Source organism: Saccopteryx bilineata, chromosome 4, assembly GCF_036850765.1.
Source record: "Saccopteryx bilineata isolate mSacBil1 chromosome 4, mSacBil1_pri_phased_curated, whole genome shotgun sequence".
NCBI lineage: Eukaryota > Metazoa > Chordata > Mammalia > Chiroptera > Emballonuridae > Saccopteryx > Saccopteryx bilineata.
The window spans coordinates 11,797,002-11,824,447 of NC_089493.1; the positions used below are offsets into that span (position 1 = coordinate 11,797,002).

The 27,446-nt window shown below is 54.2% G+C and overlaps 1 protein-coding gene across 2 annotated transcripts in view; it reads right to left on the minus strand.

Annotated features, from left to right (window-relative positions):
- The window catches only part of RIN3 (Ras and Rab interactor 3), a 124,336-nt gene extending 99,451 nt beyond the window's left edge, over positions 1 to 24,885 (minus strand). Inside the window, exon 1 of one of the 2 annotated variants that reach the window (XM_066276011.1) lies at positions 24,526 to 24,885. In XM_066276011.1, the coding sequence (XP_066132108.1) occupies positions 24,526 to 24,569 (44 nt within the window). In that variant the 5' untranslated portion in view covers positions 24,570 to 24,885. Of the gene's footprint in view, positions 1 to 23,808; positions 24,298 to 24,525 lie in introns of those variants that run through there. The other variant, XM_066276009.1, reaches the window with a different exon arrangement.
- Between the last annotated feature and the right edge of the window lie 2,561 nt (positions 24,886 to 27,446).

Genomic DNA, 27,446 nt, shown 5'->3' on the forward strand with positions numbered 1-27,446 from the left:
GGTTGGCAAGGGAGGAGGGTCTGAGAACATCTGGAGGGCACACGTACCCAAAGACCAGTTGAGACATTTGGTTTGGATCAGTGGTGTGCCATTAAAGCACTTGTCTAGGAGCCCCCAAAATAGAGTCTTACTGTGTAGTGACTGCCAATGTCCATGGTGTCAATACCCCCACCATTGCTGATATGAAGCAGTCAATGGCTTAACAAGCAGCAGGAAGAATTCCTGACGAGGCACAATAGGTCTTTGTGAGCCCACCAGCTGCGGCACACCATCGGGATGTTGGGGATGCCCTCTACCTCACACGTTCCCCTAGCCAGAGTCCACTCTGCCATCCCAAGGCGTAGTTGTTGGATCTGAAGGGATCAGAGTTGCATATGAAGGGAAATGAGGAGTTTAGGAGATGCGTGGTGACAGGACAAGTGCTGTGCTCACCAGGAGCACGGCTGTGACACACGGGAAATAGCACTGAGCTCAGACTCAGGAGACCGTGGTCTGAGTCTATTGTTCATTGTGAGACTTTGGGCAACTCACTTCCCCTCTCGAGGTTCAGTGGCCTCTTCAGTGAAATGAGAAGTTTGGGCAAAGGGCAAAGAGCTGGGATGGCAAATAGGATGAATTTCCATGTGAACCCAGCTGACTGGCAGCAGCCGCCTAGGAGGTTAGGCTCCACTAGTAATGTCTGCCCCGGCTCCGTATTGGAGAGTGGCAGGAGCTGGGCTGTGCACTCATGTGGAGCAGATCGAGGACTAAGGCACAGTAAATTCCATGATTCTGTGACTCAGCCGACCCTTGGCTAGATGCCACTTGAAGGTTTCTCTTCTAAGCCAGGCTGGCTCTGCCCCAGTGGACAGCCCGAGAGAGGGCAGGCATCGGGCCAGCTTCTCCGTGGCTTCCTTTCTGCCAGATGCTCGTCCCTGGACGTGTGGAAGCTGAGCCACAGCTGCTGCCGGCTTCCACCTCTGGCTTAGCCTTTGGCGGACTTGGGACCAAAAACACAGCTCCAAGCCCATGGGGCGGTCGTGCGGGGACAGAAGAAGAGCAGCCGGTTTCAGAATGAGACTCTCACACGTATAATGTGCAAGCAGTGGCCAATGCCGCAGCCCAGCCCTGGGGCTAAATCCCTACAGGAGGGCCCGGGGCGTCCCCCGGGTGCTTGGGGCACCAAGGACAGGGTCTGGAAAATCCTGCTGTGACCGAGTTCTCTGGGTTTCTCCTCACCCAGAAACCAAAAGGCCTTCCATGATGAGATGGGGCACAGAGGGCAGCTTAGGCCTCTGACCCTCGGTGTGGGCACCTCGGGGGCGGGCCTCTGCCCACAGCCCCTAGAGGGGAAGTCAGCGTTAGCAGGCCTTCCGGCCCCCGGACGTGCTGGGAGCAGGTCAGGCTGTCTGAGTTTGCACGTCACAGCCCACATCAAGGGGTCTGGCAGGTCAAAGGCCTTTCAACTTTCCACACCTGTGTGAGCTGCAGGCCCTGCGGCTCGTGGTGTGCCAGGCTCTGCCCGGCTCCAGCCCGTCTTCCAGGCTCACTGCTGGGTGCTCCCTGCCCCCTCGGGCTCTGCCGGGTTCCCGGTGCAGCCTGCGGGAGGCACCAGCTTCCATGCCGTGGGCCCTTCTGGTGGCTGTTCCCACTCCACCAGGCCTACCCCAGGTCTCATTTCTCAGCCACCCAGATTGTGCCTGGCCTCCAGCCCTGGCTGTCCTGTGCTCTTGAGAGCCCTAGACACCCTCAGCCTCCTGGGAGCCTGGGCTGGGTTCATCCACCCCCTGACCCGCATAACCTCCTCTGGCTCACAGGTCCCTGCCCTTTGCCCTGCCCGACAGCCTCTGGAGCCCAGCCTGCCCTGACTCAGCCTGCCCGTGCCACTGGCCCTCCCACCCAGCATCAGTCCTAGGCTAGGACTCTGTCCCCAGTGCTGTGTGCGATCAGGCCTGGAGGAACGGCAGGGGCTACACTGACTAGTGGTCACGCATGGGCCTGGGAACCAGACAGCGTGGGTTAGAATCCCAGTGTGGCTGCCTTGGCACGTGACTAAACTTCTTTTTACCTCAATTTCTTTACATTTAAAATGGGAAATATATGTATTACTATCTCAGAGGATGCTGTGAAGAGTTCAGGATAGTGACTGGAATATAAGATGTTAGTATCCATCCATTCATTCAATAGATATTTATTGAGCATCTACTATGGATCAGACACCACTCTAGACTTATGATAATAATAATTACAATAACATTTATACAGAGTGCAAAAGCAGATGACACCCCCCACCCCCCAAAAAAACAATCCTTAGAATCTGACCAGTAGTGGCACAGAGGATAGAACATCAACCTGGGACTCTGAGGTCCCAGGTTAGAAACTCTGAGGTTGTTGGCTTAAGTGTGGGCTCACCAGCTTGAGTGCAAGGTCACTGGCTTGAGCGTGGGATCATCAAAATGACCCCATGGTTGCTGGCTTGAGCTCAAAGATCTCTCTGGCTTGAAGCCCAAGGTCGCTGGCTTGAGCAAGGGGTTACTGGCTTGGCTGGAGTCCCCGAGTCAAGTTAAATATAAGAAGCAATCAATGAACAACTAAAGTGCTACAACTACGAGTTGATGCTTCTCATCTCTCTCCCTTCCTGTCTGTCTGTCTTTCTCTTGTTAAAAAAAAACAAAACAAACAAACAAAAAAAAACAATCCTTCAAAACTTTACTAAACATGGAGATGGTTACTGCATAAGATAGGATTTGGGAACCAGTTTCCTGAGTGGGACTGAAGTTGAAGGCAGCAGGGACATGAGTACCCAGGTCAGCAGGCAACAGGCAGGCCCTGTGCGTATATGTGACACGTATATGTTGAGATGAGCCGAGACCATCCCTGCAAGGAGACGGGGAGAGTGACCACGTGGCGCCTTTGGGGAGCGGGGACCGGGAGGCTGACGGGCAGGGCTGGGAGGGGGCACTTCCCCATACACCCTTTGTACCTTTTGAATTTGAGCCACACAACTCTATCACCTATTCAAAAAATAATGAAAACAACTTGGAACTTTGAAAAAGAAAGGTCTCAGTAAGATTGCACATTATAGGTCATTTCCCTTCCAGACTCTATGTCAAAGGGATATATTTTTAAGTGTGAATAAAGCTTAATGGACAGGGCTATTCACTGCAATGTGACCTACAGTTGTCCCAAACTGGAAAGAATCGGATGGTGAACAATCCTGCCTTCACATGCCCGTCTTCTCCCCTGGCTGCAGGTTCTAGTGTCGGCGTATCTACTGCTTCGTGCCCAGGCTCAGTACAGGACGGGTGCTCAATAAAATTTTGTTAATGATTGCGTGGTTCAGAAAATATAAGTACTATATAAAATTGGAAACATTCAACCACTTTTGGCCTACAAAGAAAGCAATTTTAGATATTTTATCTAATATAAAAGTGGAGTAATCTGTAAAGACAAGAGTTGTGTGTGTCAACACGGTACATGGACAAAAAGATACTCATTGGATTCATTGAAGCCTTGTCTGAAGTGGGGAAAAGACTGGAAACAATTGAAATGTACATCACAAAGGAACCCTTAAAGGAATGGATACTATGTAACTATTTAAAGTTTTCTTTAAAAAGAATGAGGAAGGTCTCTGTGCACTGACATGGAAAGGTTTCCAGGGTATGTGGTTAGATGGCAGAAGTACAAAGAGGAGGTATACTGTGCTCCCTTGTTGGGAAAAAAAAGAATAATTACTGGTATTTGTACAAAGAAACTCTGAGAGAAGACACGAGAAACTAATGACTAGAGTGGCAGGTGTGGCAACAAACATACAGGGTGGGAAGACTTTGTCAACGTAGGTCTTTTTTAAATTAATGTTTTTATTGGGAAGCCTGAGGATGTATTAGCTACTCAAAATTAAATTAACAATATTCCCAAAGATTTCTGAGTGTCAAGCATTGCTTTAACTGCTTTACATATATAAATATCAAGTTAATCATTTAAAACAACCCTATAACTGGTTATCACTTCCATTTCCGGTGTCACAGGAAACTGAGACACAAGGAGAAAGAGGTGGAAGGGTAGATCCTGTCCAGGGAGTAGAAGACAGTACTATCAGGTATGGACGCTACATAAATGGATGCACAGAATCAGCGCCGTCCCAACTCGAATCCAAAGGTGCCGTGTGGAAAGGCACAGAGAAGCAAAGGGCCAAGAATATCTAAGACCCATGTGACGAAGTGGGTAGGGTTTGCTCTGCTGGAGATCAAGGCTTATAATAAAGCTGCCGTCATTAAGAGGGTGAGTTCTTTCTGCCGAGACAGAGACGTAGGTCAGTGGACTGGACTAGCCCAGAAATAGACCCACACATGCACAGTCACTTGACTTATGTGTGGCCACAGTAGAACACTGAGGAATGGACAGTCTTTGCAACAAAATGTGCTGAGACAACTGGGTATCTTCATGGGTGGGTGGGGGGGGGGAGAAACCCGACGCCTTCTTCACAGCTTATACAAAAATCAGTTCCAGGAAGACTCTGTCCTGGCCTAAATGTGGAAAACAAAACAAAACAAGTATCTTTTGGAAGAAAATAAAGAATATCTTCATAATCTGATGGAAGAGAGAACCTTCTTAAACAGCATGTGTGCGAGCAGATGCATGCACATACACACACCCGCCTGAAAAGAAGACTGGTAAGTTTGACTGCATTAAAATGAAGATGTTCTGTTCATTAAGATGCCACAGCCTGACCTGCGGTGGTGCAGTGGATAAAACATCGACCTGGAATGCTGAGGTCGCTGGGTCAATACCCTGGGCTGGCCTGGTTGAGGCACATAGGGGAGTTGATGCTTCCTGCTCTTCCCTCCTCTCTTTCTCTCTTCTCTAAGAATGAATAAATAAAATCTTAAAAAAAAAAAGATGCCACAAAGGGGATGACAGTCCAGCCTGGAGTGGGAGAAGATATTTATAACACACACAAACAGCAAAGGGCGCAGGACCAGCTTAGACACAGAACTTCTGCACACCTATAAGGGAAAGATAAAACAGAAAAGTGGGCACGGGGCTTGAACTGGCACTTCACACAGAGGAGATCCAAGTGGCCAGCAAGGGTTATGAGAAGGTTCTCAAAGGCAGGAGGAAGCAGGGACTCTGGTGTGAGCTCTACAAGAACCCGTGAGCGTGGCCACCATGAAGACCGACACCCCCGAGGGCTGGTGGCGCGTGTGGAGACAGCCCAGAGCCCTTCTCTGCCCGTGGGAGTCGTTAACCCTGAGGTGGACTTTCCTTTCCTTCTACACACTTTTCTATACATTCCAAACGTTTACGCTGAGTCTGCACTGTTAGTGGCAAGGGCTGGAATTTGACAAGATCACAGTAACCCTCTCCTGGCTGCCCCTCGGCCACGGCGGACAAGAGAAGGGGAAGGACCCCATGCCTAGGGCACAAACCGCCAATGCTCCCCTTACCTGGGGCCCATTCGCCTCCTCTGAGCCTCAGGTTCCTCATCTGGGAAGAAAGTGGGAACTCTCATTCTCTGTGCTGATCGGATGGAATCATCCATAAGGAGAGGCAGAAACCCAGATGCGTGTAAACACATACAACCAATGAACTCAACTGACCCACTGACCCCCGAAACTTATTTTTCAGCCGGTCGGGTTTCCCCGGTTTACGGTCTGGCCAGTGCAGTCCAAAAGAGCTGCGTGCGGTGACCGGGACGTCTGTGCGTGCGCTACCCAATGTGGTTGCCATTAGCTGCCTGTGGCTGCGGACGGAGCACATGAAATCTGGCCGGTGCGGCGGTGACTTCATTTTAATTAACTTAATTTATAACACAGCTACAGACAGCGAGCGGTTAATACGTTGGATGAGGCAGGTCTAGAGACTCTTCTATCATTTCAACCTTTTTGGTGTGTGAATTCATGGACTCCGTGTGGAATTTGTTTGTGATTAGGAAGAAAGGGAAAGATAATAAAGAAAACTATAGGCGTGCCGAGTGTTATCTGCACGCGTCACAACCGTATTCAGAAGCTCTTCGGGAAGGAGATTCTGCTTGGTCATCTGTTCGTGTGCATAAGGGCCCCTTCTCCCGGGAGCTGCCCCACGCGGCTGGCTGCAAGTTAAGTGCCTTTCAGGTCTGGCTTTTGCACTGGGACCCCACGCCAGCGCTCCACAGGCTTGTCCCTTGGGGGCTGCCGGAGTCCTTGCCCGTCTTCCTTCTGTGGCCTTCTCCTCCCCAAAGGTGGGCCAGGCTCAGAGAACTGGAGGCTCAGATGGTGGACCAGGCTCAGAGGACTGGAGGCTCAGACGGTGCTGGGGAGCCTCAGAGAACTGGAGGCTCAGACGGTGCTGGGGAGCCTCAGAGAACTGGAGGCTCAGATGGTGGACCAGGCTCAGAGGACTGGAGGCTCAGACGGTGCTGGGGAGCCTCAGAGAACTGGAGGCTCAGATGGTGGACCAGGCTCAGAGGACTGGAGGCTCAGACGGTGCTGGGGAGCCTCAGAGAACTGGAGGCTCAGACGGTGCTGGGGAGGCGCACCCTTGCCCTGTGCTGGCTGGTCTCCCTTCCCCCAGGAGCACCCACAGCACGTGGCGCCCACACGTCCCGCTGTGACCCTGGCCTCCGGCCCTGCCTGCTGCTTACTCAGTGGTTCCCCATCATCTGGGGGGAAAGGGAAGCAGCTCACAGCTCCCTCCTCCTCACCTGACACTGGCGAGGAGGGGGAGACATGTCGGGGGAGCAGCAGCCCCACGGTGGATGTGACTCACCCTAGAAGGGGACGCACAGGGCCTCTGTGCCCTCTCTCCTGCTGGACCTCTGCTCAGATTTCTCCTGTCCACGGCTTTGTGTCTGGGGGGCAGGGGATCTGAATGAATTCCACTCTGACCCTGGCCTTTCAATGTCTGTGAAATGAGACCCAGAACAGTACAGACCCCAGAGGGTTGCTGTGAGGACAACAGGGAGCTTAACGTGCATCGGTGCTTAAGGATGGTGCGGTAAGTGATCGTTACTCATCCTGGACAGCTCTGAGCGGTGCAGAAAGTGCTCTGCCCCAGGATGGGAGACAGGGTCTATGCTAACCTCCGCCACAGGCTTGCTGTGTGTCCTTGGGCAAGTCTCTCTCCTTCTCTGAGCCTCAGTTCTCTCAGGAAGGGTATACATGAAAGGATACTCACACCCCACTACTTCACAAGCTCGCCGGAAGGGTGACACATGATCACAGTGTGTGTGGGGGGATGTGCTTTGATAAAGTGAAACCCCATTTCTAAACTGGAGGTGGGGTCTGGCACAGAGCCAGCCCAGGGCTCGGGGGCAGAATGCAATGATTCCTGACAGCAGCTATGGGGGCGCAGGCAGTGGACACCAGGCCCCCGCTCGCACCTTGCAGGAAATTACTGCAGCGTCACATTCCTTCCACCCCTGGTGACACTGAGTCACCCTCCAACCCACCCAACATTTGTGGTGACCACATTTCCTCTGCTGGGACAGGAGCTGTCACATGCACCTCAGTCCGGGCGCTGCAGCCCGAGCCGCCTCGAGGGCCCAGGCCCACCTTGAGAAACCCACTGCGGCCTGAAACCCACCCCCAGGGAGGCCTCCCTTTTCATTTGTGCTTCCTGTCACCAGTCTGTCCCCTGCCTCCAGGAGCCTTTCCAGTGTGTACTGGCCCCTAGACCCTAGCGTAACAGAAGCCACTGGTAGTACGTTTTCAAGAGCAGGAGGCGCTTTATTTAACCCGTCATTGATTCTCTAGCAGTGAACTCAACGACCGTCGCGCCCAGAACCCGTGCCTGGACAAAGCTCACCTAATGCGCTTTCTCTGGGCGGCCCATCGCAGCTTTCTGGCAGTTCAGAATACTAGCCTGCATTTCGGCACTAAGCATGGGGGTGGGGCGTTTTAAACAGCAGAGCCATCAACACAAGCATAAAAATGTGAAAAGTGTGGCACTAACTTGACCACAACAAGGACACTTGTCAGAAGTATGAGAATGGGGACAAGAAGGCAGAGCATCGCTTTACGTGGCCTCAGGTGGAAGAAAACGTGTGTGTCGGAAGATTCAAAATTTTCCTCGGTCTGCCGTGTCTGCAAATAACTCCCAAAGCTCTGCAAGTTTGGGGTGACATACATTTTAGCAGACAGGTGAGTTTACAAACCCTGAATCTGTGTACAATGAGGACCGGCGGGAAATGTCCCTTTATTAGCCGGCAGCGATCGTGGCCCACCTGGACAGGAACGCTGGTCTCAGCACGGGGCCCTCCATCAGACACTGGGCGCGGCCATGGCATTTGGATGTGGACCCAGCACACCGCGCCCGTGGTCCAGGCCGGGCACAGCCCACCAGTGGCTGTGTAGCTGCGGAGGCTGCCCGGCTGCCATTGTGGTCAGTCCTGTCAAAGGCAGAGGGTGTATTTGGTCGGGAAAACGGAGCGCGATTATTTGCAGCAGCTTCAGGGGAGCCTCTGCCCACCCTGAAACTGGGGGTACCCCGAGAGCCACTCACCTGGTCCCCCCCTTGTTGTGTCATGAGCCTTTACGAAGAGCCTACTGTGTGGGGGCTGCTTCTCACAGAGCCCAGCCCGCAGTGGGGCTCCGTGCCTCCCCCCCGTGTGAGCAGAGGAAGCCATGGATCGGGCATGGAGCCAGCTGATGGCCTCACAGCGTATCAGGGCAGACCCGGGAAGCGAGGGGACGCACACAAGGGTGCCACCTACAGCCCCGCAGACCCACACCACGCACCACAAACCAGCTCGCTGCCAAAGGGGCAAGTGGGTGGACAAGAAGGTGCGGAGTGGGGGCTCTCAGAAGACCACGGACCGCATTCCTTGCACACCTCATATGTGTCTGCCGCTGTTCACACTCCTTACATGGATTAACTCGTGTGGTATAACAACAGCTCTGTGAGTTAGAAACTATTAGAATCCTCACTGTACAGAAGAGGAGACCGAGGCACAGAGTGAATGCGAACCCTGATAGTGCGATCCAGGGCCCACACCCCTAACCACTGCCCTGCACTGTTCCACCCCTCAATGTCCACGTGTCCAGAGAGCCACGCTCCGCCACAGCAGCCATCTTCCCTGGGGAGACAGGGGCAGGCGAGCGGGAGGCAGTAAAGGTGGCCTCCTCGGTACCAGGGTGCACACCCAACCCAGCACTGGTTCTGTCCACTCGCCCCCCTAGATACATCCCAGTGGGCTTGCTTCTCTCCACCCTGCTGCCGAGACCCTGGTCCAGGCCACCGTCACCGGCACCTGGACCCCTGCAGTCGCCTCCTTCCGGTATCCCCACGTGCCCCTCCCGCCCCACGCGGCACCCTGAATGCACGCCAGCCCGTGTGGCTCCCCAGGCAACATCCAGTACCCTCTTGTTTCCAGCAGCTTTATTTGTAGAGGTAGTTGCCAAACACTTGAAATAACCCAAATGCTCTACAGTGGGTGGAAGCACGGACAACGGAAGCACACCTGGGTTACATTCACACAATAAATTAGTTCAACAATAAAAGAGCACAACATTGAGATGCAATCAATACATGTATGGATCCCCAGTGTGTTCAGCTAAGTGAAAAAGGCCAGAGTTGCAAGGCAGCATTCTTCTTCTTTTTTTTTTTCTTTTTTTTAAGGTGAGAGGAGGGGAGATAGTGAGGCAGACTCCTGCATGCACCCCAATGGGGATCCATCTGACAACCCCTGTCTGGGGGCAATGCTTAAATAACCTGCTATTTTTAGTGCCTAAGGTTGATGAGCTCCAACAGAGCTATCCTCCCTCATTCAGCGCCTGGGACCATGTTTGAACCAACTGAGCACTGGCTGAGGGAGAGAAGGGGAGGGGGGAGAAGCAGATGCTCGCTTCTCCTGTGTGCCCTGATGGCCAATCAAACCTGGGACGTCCATATGCCAGGCCGACGCTCTATCCTCTGAGTCACTGGTCAGGGCCAAGGCAGCATTCTCAAAAAGACGGAACTTAAGGATAAAGAAAAAATGAGTGATTGCCTGGGTTTGGGGGCAGGGTGTGTTGACTACAAAAGGGCACGGGGGAATCTTGGAGGGGGTTGGAACTATTTTTTTGTTTGTTTAGTGGGTTGGTTTTTGAGAAACAGAGACAGGAAGGGAGAGAGAGAGAAGGAGGAGAGAGAGACGAGAAGCATCAACTTGCAATTGCGTTGTTTGTTGACTGCCTCTCATATGTGCCTTGACTGGGGGCTCCAGCTGAGCCAGTGACCCCTTGCTCAAGCCAGTGACTTTGCGCTCAAGCCAGAGAACTTGGGCTCAAGCCAGTGACCTTGGGCTTCAAGCTGGAACTGTTCTCTATCTTCTTTTTTTATTTCTTTTTTATTTATTGATTTTAGAGAAAGAGGGAGGGTAAGAAAGTGAAAGAGACAGAAATATCAGTCTCTGCAGGTGCCCTGACCAGGTTGGGGTGGGGAGATCAAACTGGCAACCTTTGCGCATTGGGACGATGCTCTAACCAACTAAGCTGTACGGCCAGGATTGTTCTATTTCCTGATTGTGGTGGTGGTTACATATACAACTGCCCATGTTTGCCAAAGTGTGTAGAAATGCACGCTCAAAAGGGTGAATTTGACTGTAAATTTTAGCTTGTGAGTTGTATTATGTTTTCCAAAAAGATATGTAGAAGCTTTAACCCTCAGGACCTCAGAAGGTGACCTTATTTGGAAATAGGGTCATTACAGATGTCATTAGTTAAGATGAGATCATGCTGAAGCAGGGTGGGCCTTAGTCCAATATGACCACTATTGTCCTTATAAGAAGAGAAGTAACAAAGAGACACACAGAGAGAAGATGGCTATGTGACAAGTGACATAGGAGATGTCAGGTGACAAGGAGACAGAGATTGGAGTGATGCAGCTGCTGCAAGACAAGGGACCCCAAGGATTGTCTGGGGCCACCAGAAGCAGGGAGTAGGCAAGGAAGGATCCTATCCAGAGTCTCAGAGGGAACACGACCCTGTAGTCCCTTAACTCGGGACTTAGGGCCTCCAGAACTGGGAGAGAAGAAATCTCCCGGTCTGTGCTACATTGTGGCAGCGGCCCTATGGAACTAACACAGAACTCAGTTTTAAAATGGGGAGCAAGCCTGTCTCAATCTTCACAGCCTTCAGCACACACAGCCTCACAGCCTCAGCCTCTGCTGCCCGGTTCCCTCTCCCGCACATCCTGCCCTCCATCCACACACAGTGCAGACGCCAGGCACACGCACGCGCCCACAGCACCCCCCGCACGGCCATGCTGGCCCAGCCCTCCCCACGTTCACCTGGGAAACTCCCAGACATCGCTCAGCTCGGCTCCCACCTTCCGAGGGGAGCTCTCCCAGACGCTGCCCTAGCCTAAGTGGGGCACCCCCAACTGGGGACCTCAGTACTGCAGGTGACCATCCCACACCCCATAGGCATAGCACTGCATGTCACTCCTGTGTCCCTACAAGACTGAGGCCCTCGGAACAAAGATGAGCTGTGGCATCGCTGCTGGACCAGCACTAGGTAGGACACTGCTGGGTGGGAGTCTAATGGCTGGGGAGGGGCTGGGGAGCTCTGACTACCAGCCCACACTGTGCCCACCTCGACCTGGCCTGCAGAGCTGGGCCAGGGGCGAGGCCAGGTGTGTCTCTGGTGTCTCCGGCACAGCCCCTGCTCTGAGAGCCCCCCACCCAGAGTTGACCTTGACAGCTTGCCCAGTCACCCCTCACACTACTGCTCAAGCTCCCTGGGTTGGTCACTCTGTGCCCACTGCAGTGCTGATCTGGCAGTGACGCCCTCCTCCCTCTGAAGGAGTCACTCCCTCTGACCTCAGGAACCTACAGTCTAGTCAGGTCCCTAAAGAGAACATGCCGCTACAGGTGCGAGGAATGGGGCTTCAAGGGAGTCGATGGGTCTTCTGCTAGCTGGGGCCCTGAGGGCCTATGCAGTGCCTCCTTGTAGATCAGAGAAAGGTGCCACTTGCTCCCTGTGGAGGCGTGTCCCCACCCGATTCCGTCACACGCACGTGTGCACACACACACACGCACACACACCTAACATCACACAGGGCCGGGAATGACACTTCAGCCCCCAGCCAGGTGCCTCTCTGTGCAGTGAACAACCTGCCCAGCTGTGTGCAGCACCCGAGGGTCTGACAGCCTGGAAGGCTTCTTGCAGGAGGTGGAAGTGAACACATGTGCTTGGTCTCTGAGAGAGGAGAGAGCTTGGCACTTCCCACAGGCTGGACGGGGAGGCGGCCAGTGAAGGCCGGTGCGCCTGTCCCCCCACCGCCAGTGCTGGCCGCAGAGGAGCGGGCCCAGGTGTCTACACAGAGCCTGGGAAAGAGCCTGGGTCCAGCCTCGAGACTCCGTGGCACCCACTTCCCCTCTCTGGAGCTTCACATCTGTAAGCAGGGCCTGGGTCGGGGTCTCCAGAGCAACACTGAGCTCTGATGCTTGACAACGCAAGAGAGGGGAGGGGTCGCTTCGGCTGCTGGAAAGAAAACCCCCGACTGCCATTCAAACCACTTCAGAGCACATTTGCCCACCTGCTCAATCCCTGGCCACAGAGGGCCTCTCAGACGAGGCCGAGGGCCTTCCTATGCTGTGGGAGGCCCATCCGGGCCTGTGGGAGGGCAGCTCAGAGCAGGCTCTTACAGGTTCTAGATGATCCTGTGCCCTCCTCCCTGGGAAAGGAAAGTCAAGTCCCATCCGTTTCAGGACAAACCTTTCCCAAGGCTGGGCACAGAGAAGAGGTGACACTCAAGGCCTCCCCAGTGGTCAGTGGTTAGCTCAAACCCTCCTGCCATCCAGCATGTGCTCAACAAAGAGGCCAAAAATGAAGAATGCATGAATGAGTGAGTGGGTGAATGAATGAGTGAGTGAATGAATGAGTGAGTGAATGAGTGAGTGAGTGAATGAATGAATGAGTGAGTGAATGAGTGAGTGAGTGAATGAGTGAGTGAGTGAATGAATGAGTGAGTGAATGAATGAGTGAGTGAATGAATGAGTGAGTGAGTGAATGAGTGGGTGAATGAGTGAGTGGGTGAATGAGTGAGTGGGTGAATGAGTGAGTGAGTGAATGAATGAGTGGGTGAATGAGTGAGTGGGTGAATGAATGAGTGGGTGAATGAGTGAGTGGGTGAATGAGTGAGTGGGTGAATGAATGAGTGAATGAGTGAGTGGGTGAATGAGTGAGTGGGTGAATGAGTGAGTGAGTGAATGAATGAGTGGGTGAATGAGTGAGTGGGTGAATGAATGAGTGGGTGAATGAGTGAGTGGGTGAATGAGTCAGTGGGTGAATGAATGAGTGAATGAGTGAGTGGGTGAATGAGTGAGTGGGTGAATGAGTGAGTGGGTGAATGAATGAGTGAATGAATGAGTGAGTGAATGAATGAGTGGGTGAATGAATGAGTGAGGGAGTGAATGAGTGGGTGAATGAATGAATGAGTGGGTGAATGAATGAGTGGGTGAATGAATGAATGAGTGGGTGAATGAATGAGTGAGTGGGTGAATGAATGAGCAAGTGAATGGAAGCTGGCCGCCAGCAAGGACCCAGGCACTGCTCAGCTCGGGCCCTGGCCTGCCTCGTGCTGATGTGGGGGGAGCCCCAATTTCAGATGGAGCACAGGGACACTGAACCCAGGAGAGTTCTCCGGCTGAAGCACAGATCAGGAAACTGAGGCTGAGGGAAGGACATGGCGGCCATGCTCAGCAGTACTGAGCCCTGTCAAAGCACACAATTTGGGAGTCAGAACCCAAACCAAAATACCTAGTCTGAAGCTTCTTGTGAAATCTAAACCTCACAAACTCCACTCTGCAGACACTGTTCGTAGTCTATTCCTTGAAATAAGAGCCTTAGTCAATGCAAAGGTGCCTCTCTGCTCTCCCCCTCTGCCACCTCCCCAAGGAAATACACTTGCAGGGAACCCTGAAAAGCCACTGTAGTATTTCTGACATATAACCTGGTGCTATGTGACAAGAGACAAAACTTTCTGTGTTCATTAGGATTAAGTTTGTAAGTGACAGAAAATCTAAAATAACAGTGATACATAAGATAGGTGTGTATTCCTCTCTCATATAAAAGCCTGAATAAGTAGTCCTGGGCTGGGATGATGCTCCAACATGTCTTGAATCCTGTATGGCTTCCATTCTAAAGTTCACCTCAGACTCCAATATGGTTGCTTCAACTCCAGCCATCACGTCTGCATTCCACCCATCAGGAAAGGGGAAAGAAGAGAAAGGTATGCCCCTTTTCTTTAAGGTCAGCTTCAAGAAAATTGCACTCCCCACTCATTTCACTGTCCTGAACTTAATCACAGGGCCACACCTGGCTGCAAGGAAATTGGTAAGTATTCAGCTATAATTTACATACAGCTGAAATAAGGGCTAATCAACAGGCTCTGTTTTGCCCTTGAACTCAAATACTCGAGGATGGTGATAGATCTCAAGGAAATAGTCCCAAACCCTAGGCCCACGTAAGTTTTCAGGAGCTCCCTTTAAAACTGAGAGGACTTGGAAAGTGGCTGACACATATGTATGCCAACTGCAACCATTAAAATGATCATACTATGATGATGAGACCACCAAAGATGGGGGGTAGCTAACATGTCCACAGCAATGCGTATAGAAATGTGCATAAGAAATAACACTACGTGAAAACAAGAGGAACACCAGTTAACACACACAGAGACCGAAATGAAGTGGGCGTGCGCTTGGACTAGGTTTAGCCTCAAAGAGGTTAATAACACATTCGACGCTTTTCATTTCATTGTTTTTGTGGGTCTGAATGTGAACTTCATTAGGCATATATTTATATTTTTTGTAAATCAACAGCGTGCACACACACTCCATAGACATACAGGAAATAGCTCCCAACTGGTCTCACAGCCCAAGTAACTAAGAACACCCTCTCAAGGGATCACGGCAACAGCCCTCGGAGGCAGCGACCATGGCTCCGCTTGGCGAAGGAGGAGAGGGAGGTGTTCTGGCAGGAACAGGTGCGGTGAGTGAGAGAGCAGGTCCATGTCTTCACCACCCCTGGAGAGATCCAAACTCTCCCACCTGTAGCCAAGTGGGCCCAGTGCTGTTTCCAGGCCCATCACACACAGAAGAACCTTCCTCTCTGTCCCCAAGGCAGGCTCCTCAACACTCCCACACCCCACTTGTGCTTCCCCACTTTGCTCTGTGCTCTCCTCCCATCCAGGATACCCTTCTGGGCATATGCCCGATTCCAGCTGTTTAAATCCTACTGATCCTTCAAGACCCAATCCAGGTGCCGCCTCTGCCAGGGAGTCTTTCCTGCTCACCACAGCTGAGTGTGATGGCATGTTTTAGATAGGGCCCTCCACTTTAATTATGTGCATGTTTCTCTTACTTTTCCTAGTAGGTAGGCTGGAAATTCCTGTATGTTCAACAAATGTCTAGTGGATGGGTGGATGGGTGAGTGGATGGATGGGTGGGTGGGTTGGTGGATGGATGGATGGATGGATGGATAAATGGCTGGGTAGATAGGTGGGTGGGTGAGTGGGTAGATGGATGGAAGGAAGGAAGGAAGGAAGGAAGGAAGGAAGGAAGGAAGGAAGGAAGGAAGGAAGGGAGGGAAGAAGGAAGGAAGGAAGGAAGGAAGGAAGGAAGGAAGGAAGGAAGGAAGGGAGGAAGGAAGGAGAGAGGGAGGGAGGGAGATAAATAGATAGATGGGTAGTTGGACGTGTGGATTGATGTGTGAAGATGGATGAGAAAGACATTAGTTGAGAAAAGAATCTGTGAATATATTTTAGATGACTGCTCTGTCAAAACTGGCAAGGGTAGAAAGAAGCAAGCATAATAAATCAGCTGTCACAGGTAGAGAGCTAAGTCCTCGCTTTGAATTGCAATATCCCTAGAGTAATTTGCAGTCTCAATCTCTGACACTGACTGAGACGGAGGAGGCTGGGGACACGGAGGTGGGGAAAGAGGTCCCCAGTGAATTCCTCCTTGACAACTTGCTCCCTTAGCAGAGATCGTCAGATTGTAAATTTCAGAGGCAAAGCCCTTTATTTCTTTGGTCCCTGGAGGTGGCTGAATAAGGCACGCTTTCTGACCCAGGGAAAATTCAGCCCTGGGGAACCGGTGCAGGAGGGTTTCCCTGCTACCACTGCCCTCTGCTCTCCTTCTTCTGGGCTGTCCCTCTGCACCCCAACCCCTTCCTGTCTTCAGAAAACAGGTCTTCCTTCAGCCCTGACACCTGGTATTGAATGTTAGTCAATGAGCCAGGCCGGTGTTTGGCATCTGAAGTCCCATCTCTTACCTAAGGAATAAAAGGTCCTTGGCTTTGATAAAGATCCCAGAATTGGTGATGAAATGGGGCCACCTCCAGTGGGGACTGTCCTGTAGGGAGGCCCTGCAGGCGGCCCCTCTCACACAGGCTCAGAGGGGCCCTCCCTGGCCTGGCCCCCGGCTGTGGGTGGGGCAGGTTCCAGGGCAGCCTCACTCCGCCTGCCCGCCCCCCCCCCCCCAGGACGGAGGGTGCAGGGGCCTTGCTCTCAGGCTGGCTCAGTTACCCCATAGGATGTGGCCTGAGTGTGCTCTGCCACTGTGCACACAGCGGCAACAGGCCTTGACCACAACCGCTCCCTCGCTGTTCCTTCTAATAGGGAACTGACATTTTCTAGCGGGCTGGTTTGTTGTTCAAACATGTACCGACTGGGACAGGGGCACCCCCAGGGATTAGTGGCTCCTGACCTCCAGAGTTGTTCCAGCCACCGGGAGCCTCCTCCGAGCCCAGCCCTGGGGAGAGGACACCTGAGGCTGCACAGGGGCCTTCCTGGCCGGCGGGAGAGACAGAGGTAGAGGCCATGACCGTGCCTTCCAGATTCTTCTAGCCAAGGCCTGAGGCCGGCAGCCGCACAGGTATGGAGTCAGTAAGGTCCTCCCCACTGCTCTGTGGACACCCAGGCGGAGGGGAGGGCTCCTCTGTGTCCACCCACCTATCTCTTCTCCCTCAAGGCAGGATAGAAGGGGCTGGCTTTACCATAGTGTGTGTGTGTGTGTGTGTGTGTGTGTGTGGCAGTGGAGGCACACGGTGTCATCAGCTGTCCCCACCCTGCACGGAGGGGGACTGCCCTGGGGCAGCAGTGGGTGTGCCTGCCGTGGGGAGGCCCTTCCCTCAGCCTGTGCCTCCCTTGCAAGGTCTTCCCTCCGAACGTGTCCCCCCAGACCCCCGACAGGGACAGCCTTCCAGCCAGGGACCCCGCGACACGCGGCTGCCTGAGATCCCCTCCTGTCACCATGGCTCCCACACAAAATGGCCCAAGAGGTGCCGCCTCGCAGGCCCAGTCCCACTCCGAGAGGCTTCCCAACCTGCCGTCGGTCGGCCAGGTCTACCGGGAAGGCGGGGCCTTTCCCAGAGCCGGCTCCCCAAACCAACGAACTTATCCCCAACTGGCTCTCCTAAAACAAACCCTCAGCAGTGAAAACACACAAAAAACTCATTTCCTTTCAAGTATCAGCTTTCAGGCTGATGACCCAGAAGTCTCCTTTCTGGGTCTTTGTCTCTAGTGAAAGTGTGTCCACATGTTCTAGACTGTTCTGTAGGCTGAAGGAAGGAGGGTGCCCCGTCTCCAAATGGGGCTTCAATCCCCTGAACTCCAAGGCTGCTCTAGGATACCAGCTTCCCCTGCCCGCCGGCCAGTAATCAGGGAATCATCGAGTGTCAGGCTGAGCAAGGAGCTTGGACATCACTGAGCTCCTTTCAACAGGGAGGCAGGCCCGGAAGGTAAGGAACTTGCCTCCTAGAGGACAGTCCCAGATCACCAGAAGGACTCGTACAGACACCTCCAGCCAGAGGACAGTCCCAGATCACCAGAGGGGCTCGTAGAGACACCTCCAGCCAGAGGACAGTCCCAGATCACCAGAGGACAGTCCCAGGTCACCAGAGGGACTCGTACAGACACCTCCAGCCAGAGGACAGTCCCAGATCACCAGAGGACAGTCCCAGGTCACCAGAGGGACTCGTACAGACACCTCCAGCCAGAGGACAGTCCCAGACCACCAGAGGGGCTCGTACAGACACCTCCAGCCAGAGGACAGTCCCAGATCACCAGAGGGACTCGTACAGACACCTCCGGCCAGAGGACAGTCCCAGATCACCAGAGGGACTCGTACAGATACCTCCAGCCAGAGGACAGTCCCAGATCACCAGAGGGACTCGTACAGACACCTCCAGCCAGAGGACAGTCCCAGATCACCAGAGGGACTCGTACAGACACCTCCAGCCAGAGGACAGTCCCAGATCACCAGAGGGACTCGTACAGACACCTCCAGCCAGAGGACAGTCCCAGGTCACCAGAGGGGCTCGTACAGATACCTCCATGGCCTACCGCACGTAACCCTAGCATCTTCCCGATCAGCACAGGGCTATACAAGCAGGCCGATGCTAACTGCCCAGCCGGGAAGGGGGCACAAAATGGATCGATTCCAGAGCAGTATTTCTCAGACTTTCCTTCAGCAACCTTTTATTTTCTAAAAGGACATTAAAAACTAACAATCACTATCAACTTCTCCAATCATTTCATGAAAGAAAAGAGGCCTTATATGGCAAAAAAGACCTAATCTCAGAACAAAGAACAATTCTGTCCAAGAAAAGATAGTCGGTCAAGCCTGGCTGACATGCACACCGCATCACACACACAGCAGCAGCAGCAACACATCCTATTTTCCTAAGTTCTCAGTGGACCACAGACCTGCACTTGGAACCCACTGACTCAGACGGGAGTCCCCCAGAACCCGTACACCCAACTAACTCCATTCCCTCCTCCGAGGGTGCAGTATCCATCTGCGAGCTGGCTTGACCTTCCCTCCAGAGACGCCTGGGGAGCGCAGCTGCCCGAGGGGGTGAGGGGAGCAGAACTGGGGGTGGGGGCTACACAGGGTCTTCCCTGGGTGGTCAGCTCCCCTCCGTGTCCAGACTGGGGAGGGGTGTGGTGGCCTCAGGAGGATCACCACTTGCTGCTGATGGAGGGGGAGTTGGGCTCCTCACCTCCCAGTCCTCCTGGGACCCACCCTGAGGTCTGGGCTGCCTTGCAAATAGTTCCAGAAGTTCAAATGCTTCAGGACACAAAAGAGAATGTTACGGGATTTTTAAAATTCCATTCAGTATATCATCATCCTCAAGCATCTACGCAGGGCCAACTGTATGAAGGACGGAAAGACATAGAACTAAGAGATCTGATCCCTTGTCTTTGGAAGTTTATAATCTAAGTAGAAAGACACGCTATCATAGCGGTCTGGCTTCTCTAAAACTGCTAGGCAAATACGTGCTTCACGTAAAAACGTTTCTGAGTATTCGAAAAGAAGAAATCTCTGTGAACTGGTGGATGGATGGAAGGCTTCATGGAGGAGGGGACAGCATCGCGGGCAAAGGCGAGGAGGCTGTGGGAAGTTCTGCATGTCAGGAAGGACAGAAAGGCGAAGCTGTGCATAGGCTTCATGCAGGGCTGGAGTGGGGTAGGAAAGACAGGGAGTCCTCAAGGAGTCTTTTAAATGTAAGATTGTGGCAGCTAAGAGTGATTAGGGGGTCGTGGGGAGACATGCTTCTTTCCCCACCTGGCCTGGAGTAGCTGTCATCTGTCTAGCAGTAAAAGCTACGCCACCAGAAAGGGTCATGGAGGGTGGCGTGGGGAATGGAGGGGAGATCAACAGTTTCAAAAAGTCATTAAAGTTGTGATTTTTTATGTTTAGCTCCAACCTTAAAGAAAACACCCCTGTGCTGGCCACCCCTGGGTGGCAGGATGGACAAGCAGGTTCAGGATAACAGCTATACCAACCGGAAGTTCGAGAGATGGCCACCAGAGAGGCACTGTCTCCAAGCTGATTGCTTAGCACGTGACGACTCCTGGTTCCTCGCTCCCTTCTACAGGCGACTCCCTAACGGGGGGGGCGATGGAAGAGGGGAGCCACGGGAAGTCTGGGTCCTTTCTGGGTCACCTCACCCATGTTAGGGCTCCTTCTGGACTGAAAGGTGCCCCGAGCCTCTGGAGTCACCCAGGCCCTGAGGACAGGGTCCCATGGGTAGCCCCTGCCTACCCCTGCCCTTTGTATCAATCTCTCCCAGGCCAAACTACTCCCTCAACCCCCACCCCGTTATCTGACTCCCTCCCTCCGTCCCTCCTGGGTACCACTCCATTCTGCCCACTTCCCCTCCTGGGTACCACTCCATCTGCCCACCTCCGAGCGGCTGCTCAGGCATCAGCGCCTCCAAGCCTGCCCTCCCCTGCTCACGCTGCCTGCCCGGTCTGCTCCGCTGCCACGGCCTGGATGCTGGGAGCCCGGGGGAGGCCTCTCACCAGCGGGAGAGGCTGCGGGGGGTGGGCAGGACGGGGTCTGTGGTTATCACCCGATGGGTCCTCTCTTCCCTCTGCTCAGGCCCCGTGGCTGAGAGGTGCCGCACGCACAGCCGCCCAGACTCCTGTCTGTAAAATGGAGCTTCAAGGAGGCCGGGGCGGGCAGTGAGGGCCCGGGGTGGGACCCCCTTCCGGAGAAAACACCTATTCCTGGTTGGTTTCTGCTCTTCATTTCCTGATGTCCTGGATTAAAATGAAGGTGTCCCTGTATCATTTTAAGCTTTAATAATTGCTGCCTCAGAAAAAAGATCACTAAACAGGGCCCCAGGCCCAGCATAGGGCCTATCAAGTGGAGGGGGAAGTGGGAAGAAGGGCCTCAAGGACACGTGTGCTGAGACTCCCACAGCCCCACAGACCCTGGGCCCCACCCCCTGCACTCCCACGTGCTTCCCAGGGGCACAGGGGCTTCTCAGGGCCCGAGGCGGTGAGCCCGCAGCCAGAGCTTCTTCCAGGGTCAGCAGAGTGGGGCTCCCTGCTGAGTGCCAGCAGGGCCCCTGGGAGCACCAGCCCCTGAAAGCAAACAGGCCCAGGCCAGTGGGCTGAGCTGGGGCTGGGAGCTGGGTCCCTGGACGCATCACTGGCCCCTGTTCCGGTGGGCCCCACCCCAGAGGGGCTCCCTGTCCCAGTGGCTGGAGTTGTTGAGCGCTCCATCAAGGGGTGCAGCAGGCCCCCGCACTCTGTCAGGCACGAGGCAGAAAGCCAGGCCGTGCCCAGGCAGCCTCGTGCCAACCCCAGAGTCCTAGGCCCGGCTCCACTTTGGCCTCCTGAGTCCCCGGGTAAGGCACTTCCTCTTTCGGGAATCTCCATTTCCTCATTGTTACATTAGGGGATTGGATCAGGTCTGTGACGGCCACATTTTTTCCAAGAGTAGAATCCTTTTCCAAATGAAATCTTAAGCAGGCCCTCAATTTATCGAACATATGCAAGTGTGGGCTCTGAGGGCGCGCATCCTCAGTGACCCCTGCACAGAGCTTGGCATCTGGCCCGTGGACTGTCCCTGCTTCACCAGAGTCCTCCTCGAGGCCCCCGTCTCTCCCACCTCACCTCCTAGCCCACAGCACGTCAGTGCTGTGGCTTCTCCCATCTCCGCTGCCACTTGGCCCGCCCCACCCCACTGCAGGGCCTCCCTGAGGGTCTCCCTGCTTCTGCTTCGGTTTCCCCTACAGCCTGTCCTCAGCACAGCCCCACACCAAACCAGGCCACCCCTCTGTCCGAACCCCACCGCGGCCCCTGGCTCCCTCAGAGCCGTCCCCACCGCTGAGCCTTCATCTGTCCCGTTTCCCACACTCCACTCCGGCTCCCTGACCGACCTCGTCGCTCCCAGCAGGCCCATCGCATCCCCCCAGGTCTTGCCTCACTTCCTTCAGGCCTCTGGCAAATGCTACCTCCAGAGTGGACTTCCCTGACCACCCGCTTCAGAACAGCCCCCTGGGTTCCCCACACCCTTTAGCGCGACTTTCTGTCCCTTCTCCTGGGAATGTCAGTACAAGTGGCAGGGTCTCAGTTAAATGCTGCGTCCCCACCCCCACCTAATGCAGACACTACTTGTTGAATGAACCTTGAATGAATCAGCAGAACCTGGAACAGAGGGGAAAACGCGTCTGCGGCTAGGGTACTGGGCAGCCTGTCTGCCTCTGCTTTGTCCCCAGCCCACGTTTTCAACAAGTGGACAGGGTTTGCATGCCAATATCCTCCCATTCCTATTCGAGGGGCCAGCACCCAAGTGACACCATCACAGTCCCTGGGAGGTGAGGGGGGAGGCATTCCCCTAGCTGTCTGAACATCCATTTCCCACCATTGAGAAGGACGGGGCTTTGGGAAGCCAGGTGGGAAGCTGAGCTCAGCTGAGGACCAGGGACCTGACAGGGTGTGGGGGTGCGTGGGGGTGAGGGCTCACAGATGATTGCTCATCATCGTTGGGAGCAGCAATCCAGGACATGCAGCCCACAGAACAGGGGGTGCAGGGACTGCACCTGGTACTTGGGAGTCAAGAAGGATTGGGCTCCTGAAGGGAGAACAGGGACTCAAATGGTAGACGTCAGAAGGAGGCAGACTGCAACTCAAGTTGAGGAATTCATTTCTTAGGTTCCGTGCCCATCAGAAGGGCTGCCTCTGATAGTGGCGGCAAGCTCTGTCACTGAGGTATGCAAGGCCCTCTCAGGACTGTTATCAAAGGGATTCCTGTACCTGGTGTAAGGTTAAATGAGATGTGATCTAGGAACCCTTACAAACCAAAAGATCCTCTTAAATAAAGCAACATTTTCAGCGACAAACCAAAATTCATCGAACACTTAGGATGTGCCAGGCACTTTGCTAAGAAGGCCTGAGCTGGTGTGTCATCAACCCTTAGCTCATCCAACCCTCCCAACAGTCTTGTGAATACGTGTTATCACTGTCCCCATTTACAGACACGGCCAAGACCAGGTCTCTTGTTCAAGGTTAAACAGCTGCGAGCACAGGGGTTATACTCAACAAATGATAACAGTAGTAACAATAATAACAATTAAGAGTTTACCCAAAGGCCAAGGTGCAAAACTCTTTATGCATTATCTCACTTAATCCTCCAAACAACTGTAAGGGGTAGTTATTATTACTCGCCCTCATTTTATAGCTCAGTAAGCTGAGGCACAGAGAGGTTAAGTAACCAGCCCAGTAATGAACAAAGAAAGGCAAGAGGAAGTGGGTCAGGCTAAGTCATTCCTGGGAGGAAAACGGGAAGTTGGAGTGGTCAGGAAGCTGGCCCCTCACCTCCCTTTCCTTTTGCGGAAACTCCTTGCCAGCTCCAACCACCAATATTGGGTGTGTCAGATACAGCAATATTGGGTGTGTCAGATACTGGCCCTGGAATCCCCAGTTCCTCCCACTGGGTGGCATTTGTCTTTCCAGAAGTCACTTCCAAGGGAAAGCATACAGGCAGATTTTTATGCTGGGGCAGCAATGGGTGGTTAGGCAGACTGGAGGGAGGCATTCAGATCTACATGAATTTAAGGGCCCCTTCAAGCCATGCACCCACCAGAGAGAGAGAGCCAGTCACCTCCAGCTGCCCCCTTACCCCATTCCCAATTCAGGACCACACATGATCAACCCAACAGCTCCCCTCCTGTTTTTAAGGAGCAGAGGACTGAGGCCCTGCATATTGAGGTCCCGAGCTAAGGCAGGCAGCAGCTGGGGGTCCATCACAAAAGTGGGCCCAAGACTTTTAAACCAAAACCATGGGAACGGCACACCTAGAGACGCCCATCAATCAACCTTGGCACCCAGAAATGTTCTAAGAGTCTTTCCAAGGACTCCCTCTGCAAACCCAGGCCTTCTCAATCCCTCCCGAACACCCTCCACCACCACCACCAGGCTTTACCCTGACGACAGCTGGGCTGCGAGAGGCAGAGGACCTTCTCCGTGGAATGCTCCCAGAGCAGTGTCCCAAAGCTTTAGGTTGCAGATGTGGTGAAACTAGGCGCTACAGAGACCCGGTTCCCAAACCTGTTCGGCTTAACTCACCCCAAGCTGCTCCTTCTCCCCGGAGATGCTGGCAGGCCACGTTCAGCCCACGCGCGCCCTGCTCCCTCCCTAAGCACCAGGCTTGGCAAGGGCCTGTCCGAAAGGTCACTGTCCTCCGACCCGCCATAGGAGCGGGGGAGGGGATCCCGGTGGGTCCTCGGTCTGGGCGGGCTGGTCATTGTTGGACCGCGGGTGCCCGAAGTTACAGGGACCCCGGCGCCCGATCCCACGTCCTGCCGGGCGCCAGCGCCTGTGGACACCCGGGGAGGCAGGCGGAGCGGCGGGTGCGGGAATCTGGCAGGGCTGAGAGCGCGGGTGTTTGCATCCAAAGTTCAGGCGGGACAGGAGCCCGGGGACGGGCCACGTCCACACACTCCCTCTGCCCCGGCTCTGACAGGTAGAGACGCCCTTCTTGCACCCGCGCGCCAAGCCGCCGAACGTGCCGCTGGTTTTCCAGCGAGCGACGTCCGGGCTTGAAAGTTTAGCCAAGTCTCCGGGTCCCGCAGAGTCACCAGGGCCGCCCCCTTCCGTGCAGAACTGAGGGTCCAGCCTTGGCCGTGGCCTGGGTCTCAGCCCGACACCCCAAGGTCCCGTGGCCGAGGCTCCTCCGGGAGCTCCGAGCACTCCCGGGGGCGGGGATGTGGGGTGCGGCTGCCAGGACGCGGCAGAGCGGGAACCAGGTCACCCAGGGGGAGGGAACCGCAGCCCCGAACTTACCCCGCGGGGTCCTCGCGCGCGAGCGCCCCGGCCCGTCGGATCATGCCGCCGGCAGCTCGCAGACGTGGACGGAGGGCTCAGGCGCCGGGCGGCGCGGGCCGCGGTGGCCCGGGCGCCCGCATGCCCCTAGCGCCGGCCCGCGGGAAGGGCCGGGCGGGCGCCGCCGCCGCCGCGCGCAGAGTGGGAAGCTACCGCCGCTGCCGCGCTCCGGGCGCCCGCTGCCTTCTACTTCCTGTCCCGGCGAGAGCAGGGCTTTCAGGAAGAGGCTGGCCTTGGTGGTCAAGGGGTTTTGTCTTTGTCTTTTTTTTTTTTTTTGTCTAAAGGCTTTCGGCCGCGGCTCGCTGCCCGGAGCCCCTCTGGGGCACGCGGAAACCCGGCGGCCGCGCCCCCGGGGCCGGGCCTGGTGGCGGGCGGTGCCGCGCGGAGGCGCCAGGCGCGGGCACCCAACCGCCGGCGCAGCCTCTGCGGGCTGGGGCTGGGGCTAGGTCTGGGGCTGGGGCTGCGGGTGCGGCCCCGGCGGCTCCGGGAGACCCGGGACGGAAACACAGGATCGTCTCCAGCTTGGCGAAGGGTCGCGTGGGAAGGAAGGCGCTCCCTGCTCCCGCCTTCCGGGGCCCCGGAACCTGCAGGTGGGGAGGCGGAGAGCTCTGTGCAAGGCACTCACGGCAGGGAGCCACGGCCTTGCCTCCCGCCCCTGCCTCCCGCCCCGAGGAGCACTTAAGTCCAAGCAGAGCGCCTCCTTCACATCCCTGATAGGTGGCCACGCTTCTTGGATGCCTCCACTGACGATGAGCTCACTACCTTACAAGGCAGTCAGGGACCTAATTCATCTGTCCTGGCTGCCATACCTAAATGGGAGCAGAGGGAGAAAACCAGTCAGCTTGGAAATATATAACACCCATAGCAACTCTAGTGGGATGGCGAGGCCTCTATTCTACTTGCCTGGACACTCAAAAAATGCCTGCTGAGACCGGGGGTGGGGTAGGGGGGTGCTACCCTCAGAACATTTCACAGTGACTAGGCACTACGAAGTTACCTAAGTCTAATGGTAGGTTTCTCAGCCTTGTCGCTATTGACATTTGGGGCCAGATAACACTTTGTTGTTGGAGCCGTTCCGTGCATTACAGGGTACGTCGTAGCCCACCAGACACCAGAAGCATCACCCGCTCAGTGTGATAACCCAAAATCTTGCTAGACATTTCAAATGTCTCTGGCAGCCAAAACCGTCCTAGTTGAGACCAACTGGTCAACACCTTCGTTTTATAGATCAAGAAACTGAGACAGAGAGGATGTGACTTGCCTGAGACCACACCCTAAGTTAAGACGCAGACAGGACTGAAGCCTGTGGCTCTGGTGAAAGCGTCAAGAACCCTCCCTGCCTCTGCCCTGCTCTTCTCCCCCCCCACCCCCACCCCCACGCTCCTCCCTGTCTTTCCTGACGTTTCCACAAAATCAGCCTGGCAGAAACTGGAGAGAACTACATTAGAAGTGCAGCCTCCTAGTAGGAATGTGAATGCTGCAGCAGCTTCAGCAGAACAGTCTGGAAGTTCCTCAAAAGGCAAGACATATGGCCCAGCAATTCCACTCCTAGGTATCTACCCAGAAGAAATGAAAATATACATTCACACAAAGCCTTGTATGTGAATGTCCATAGCAGTATTATTCATAATAGCCAAAACAATGGAAACAACCCAAATGTCCATGGATTAATGAACCGATAAGCAAAATGTGGTATATCCATACAATGGAATATTATTAGGCCATGAAAAGGGCTGACATACTGACACATGCTGCACCGTGGATGAACCTGGAAAACGTTATGCTAAGTGAAAGCAGCCAGTCACAGAGCACCACATGTTGTTGGAGTCTATTTATACGGAAAGTTCAGAATATGCAAATCCACAGAGACAGTCGGCTGGTGGTTGCCAGAGGCTGGCGGAAGAGGGAAGAATGGGGAACGGTTGCTAATAGTTACAGGGTTTCTTTTCGGGGAGAAGAAAATGTTCTAACATTGATTGCGGAGATGGTTCCATAACTCTGTGGCTATACTAAAAACATTGAATTGTAGACTTTAAGTGGGTGAATTGTATGTTGTGTGAATTATATCTCAAATGATTATTAAAAAAAAAAAAAATACAGCCTCCAGGAGGCCACCCTGACTGCTCCAGCCACCTCATTTCCTCCTCAGATTCCTACAGACCACCTATTAGTTCATAATCTGGTCCATTGACCTTTCCTCTCCTCCAGAGGCTAATCTGTCACCTCTCTGGATAGCAACCATCTTCTCTAGAGCTTCCTGGGCAGGACTGTAACTCCCTGTTTGAAAACATAGGCTTTAATGACCACCTTAGGTTCAGATCTAACCTCAGGGCCTGCCAGCTGCGTAGCCTCCTTGGACAAGTCACTTCCTGAGCCTTGGCTTGCTCATCTATAAAAACGAGAAGTAAAGGTTGGGTGGCAAGAAGGCATCCACTCCAGGGTGCCATTATTAGTCCTTTCTTGTCGCTAAAACAAGCCCATGGCCACTCCCAGGCCTTTCTGGGCCCCAGGGACAAGATCTATTCAACTATAGCACCTAGAACAGTCCCTTCAAGCTCTTCTAGGCTGATGTGAGCTGCAAGTAACTCCACTTCTCCATATCTCTGCCAAACAGAGCTTTCCTTCAGCTCCCTGGGCCACTGCTGAGAAACTTAGGACACACCCCTCAAAGCCCAGGTTCTATGGGGCCAGCCTTGTTCCCTCGAAGGACTCCATAGAGCCCATTGCTCACCTGCTCTGTAAAGAGGGCATTCCTCAGGTGAGAACCAGATGAAGCCCTACCCTGACCCTGTTGCTCATGTAGGGGTTCAGAATGAGTCACCCCAAGGTGTGCCTCTGTCATATGCAGATTATGTTGAGGTAAAGGCAGCTGAGACCCTGTG